This window comes from Apteryx rowi, unplaced genomic scaffold, assembly GCF_003343035.1.
Source record: "Apteryx rowi isolate R43461 unplaced genomic scaffold, aptRow1 scaffold_48, whole genome shotgun sequence".
Lineage (NCBI taxonomy): Eukaryota > Metazoa > Chordata > Aves > Apterygiformes > Apterygidae > Apteryx > Apteryx rowi.
Genome location: NW_020450738.1, coordinates 912,659 through 915,619, shown reverse-complemented (window position 1 = coordinate 915,619; position 2,961 = coordinate 912,659). Strand labels below are relative to the sequence as shown.

The following is a 2,961-nucleotide window of genomic DNA, read 5'->3' as shown; positions in this document are numbered from 1 at the left end:
AAAAAAAAAAAAAAAAAAAAAAGAAGAAGAAGAAAAAAGCACGCTCTACAAACAGGTTTCCGAGCCTGGGGCTGCCTTCCGAGATCAGTGGGCCATGTTTAATGCTGTTGCTGAAAGGCAGTTCAAAACCCCTCAGATCCACTTGGAACTTTGGTCCGTTGTCAATGTATTTTCAAAGTTTAAAGGTATATATATGCCAAAATAATGCTATCCCTAGTCCATGTTGCTCTGCATTACTGCTGTTTGACACAAACTGCTTTCCACAAGTCCAGGGAGGTCAGGGAGGGCGAWTACCCTGAGGGATCAGCAAGCTGCTCGCCTGAGATACGAACATGATAGCATCATCCAAAACCCCAGAGCTTTAACGTGTATCACATAAACTGGGCACATCATGGCTTTGCCATCTGTAACTGGCCTGTGCTGTYGGCTTTCATGTGGTCTTTCAAAGTCAAACAGGAGTTTTGCCTAATTATGCAAGGCACAAAGTTTTTAAGGCTGTAAGTTAAAAAAGAGACAACAACCTGGTCACTATTGTGCCCTAAGCATTGTTCCTGATTACAAACTGCAGTTTCCTGTCAGCTTCTTAGTATTTTAAGCTGAGCCYCAGTGGACAGCAAAATATCAGAAGCTGATCTTATTGAAAAAAAATAGTTGGTTTGCAAGAGACGGTGGTGCTTAACCTCCAGCTCTTTCTGAGTACGGTAAGGAGTCCATCGTGTTGTCAGAGTTTGCGTTGCCTTCTTCGCAAAGAAGGACTTTCTCACTCATGGCTAAGTTGGGGGAAAGACTGCCGAGAGTTTTACTTTGCTAATTTTACTTTTTAATAATCCTTTATTTAGCTATCAAAGGATTTTCACCCCAACATAAGATCACTAGCTTCGAAGAGGCCAAAGGCTTAGATCGAATTAATGAGCGAATGCCTCCGCGCAGAGATGTGCCGTCTGATGCCAACCTTAACTCCATCAACAAGGCAATCTCCACAGAGACTAATGGCACTGACAGCAACGGCAGTAATAGCAGCAATATTCAGTGACCACTTCCAGGGAGGGGGGGTTGAGCTGCAGGGCGCGACGGGGTTGCTGCACGGCAGCAGTTGGATGTTCTTGCCTCTGATAATAGCTTACTTGCTCTGGGGGCCAGGTGTTGGATTCAGTTTACAAAATCATCTATGAAGAGATCGCAAACTTTATTTTGGTGGGAGGGGGGTGGGGGATCGACACCTCCTTTGGATATGCCTTTAAAATGCTTGTAGAAAAATGAAAGCTAATGCTGGTATATATTGCAAAGTTAGGGGAATGAACATGTTTTCCTACTGCATTGGGAACTTCTAGATATGTTACTGAAAGGCCTTTTATTATGTTACTGGACATGAAAACTTTGTTTAATTTCTTACTAACTATTGTACGTTTACAGTTGCAGCACTAAACATGGACAACATCAAAACATTTTTAACAAAATGTACAAACTAAATAAGGACTATTTATTGATAATGTTTTGCTACTCTTGTCAGACAATGGCTATGAAATAAATCAGGCAGTCTTTAAAAATATAGAAAAAAAGAAAAAAAAGAATGTTGGAAATTTGTTTAAAATGCCAAAAAAGAGAGATGGAGCGAGAGCGAGAGAGAGACAGTTTAATTTTGTACAGATTATGCTTACCTCAGGTTTCTTTAGTGTGCTTCAATGCCCTTCTTTAAATATAACACTTATCTTACTAATTTGGCAGCAATTATCCTTTTCTTTGTTTAAACAAAAACTGGAATAATAACATTTATCTTTTTTTGCTGTTTATATTTAGGGGGGTTTGGTTTGGGGGGTTTTCTGGGKTTTTGGTAAATCAAGTCTTGGTTGTGGCTTGCTGAATTTAAATATTTATGAGTGGTGCATTTTTAAGTATAGTGAACAAGACACCATATTAAGTGCAGTGAAAAGCATCTATATTCTGTAAAAATCTGCCTATGCATGTTTTTTAAGAAAAAAAATGGCTGTATAGGCCTGTATGGGACTGTAATGCGCTTAGTGGTCTGACTTATACTGGAAATGTATGTATACTGGCGTACTTTATATTCTCTAAAAAAAAAAAAAATGCTTAATGCCTTTGAAATTTTGTAATCAAAAAAAGCTTTGAAAAATCTAAGGGGAGAGTATTCTTAAAGTTTTTAACATAAGCTTGTCAGTGCACATATAGATGGGTAGCATGTTTAGCAAACCTTGTGAAATTTAAATAAGTTTGTAGTTACATGTGGAATTCTAAATGCATGATAACTGTTAATGTCATAATGGTTTAGTCATTTTGTTATGTTCTGTCATGTGCCACAAAATGTGTAATTTTTTCACTTTTTTCCCTTTGTATATCAGTTACGGGTTTCAACTGGTTCATTCTAAAAAAGAAACAAAGCAGTCCATTGATATTTTTTAACAATTGTATAAGTGCCCAAGTAATTCACTACAGCCTACAGCCTTGCCTTTGTAATTTGACTTCGAAATGTTGGCAATCAAAGCATGCACTTGTAACAATGAAAGAAGCATTTTATATTACTACTCAATAAAAATGTGCATGAACTTAAGTGCTCTTCCCTTTCTTGCTGCCTCTGTTACAGAAGCACTCGCACACCCACATGCGCACACTCACACACACACATTTGTTACTGATTTTTGTCTTGGAGAAGAGGAGATCATCCAAGTAAGAGAAGAATGACACAYATTTCACAGTTCCAGGTCAGTTCTTTGCTAAGGAAAAATGTATTTGTTGCCAAACTGTTCTAGGTTACTGAATACTTCCTCTGCAAACTCCTCATATTTCTGKTTTTTTCCCTCAAGTTCTGGTTAGAGTTGTTTTTTTCCTGAAATGAGTAGTATGTAACCCACAATAGAGTGCGCATGAAAGCATATGTCCTCTGTGTGCTTTTCTCCCTCATCAGGAGTGCCCTCTGCTTGCAAAGTGCCTTTTTCCCCCCTAATG

The 2,961-nt window shown here is 38.4% G+C and overlaps 1 protein-coding gene across 2 annotated transcripts in view; it reads left to right on the top strand.

The window, feature by feature from the left end:
- Positions 1 to 2,566, top strand: part of PPP3CA (protein phosphatase 3 catalytic subunit alpha) — a 159,629-nt gene extending 157,063 nt beyond the window's left edge. For both annotated transcript variants that reach the window (XM_026078460.1, XM_026078461.1), the window contains exon 13: positions 840 to 2,566. In XM_026078460.1, coding sequence (XP_025934245.1) covers positions 840 to 1,033 — 194 coding nt within the window. In that variant the 3' untranslated portion in view covers positions 1,034 to 2,566. The remainder of the gene's footprint in view (positions 1 to 839) is intronic.
- Positions 2,567 to 2,961: the final 395 nt, after the last annotated feature.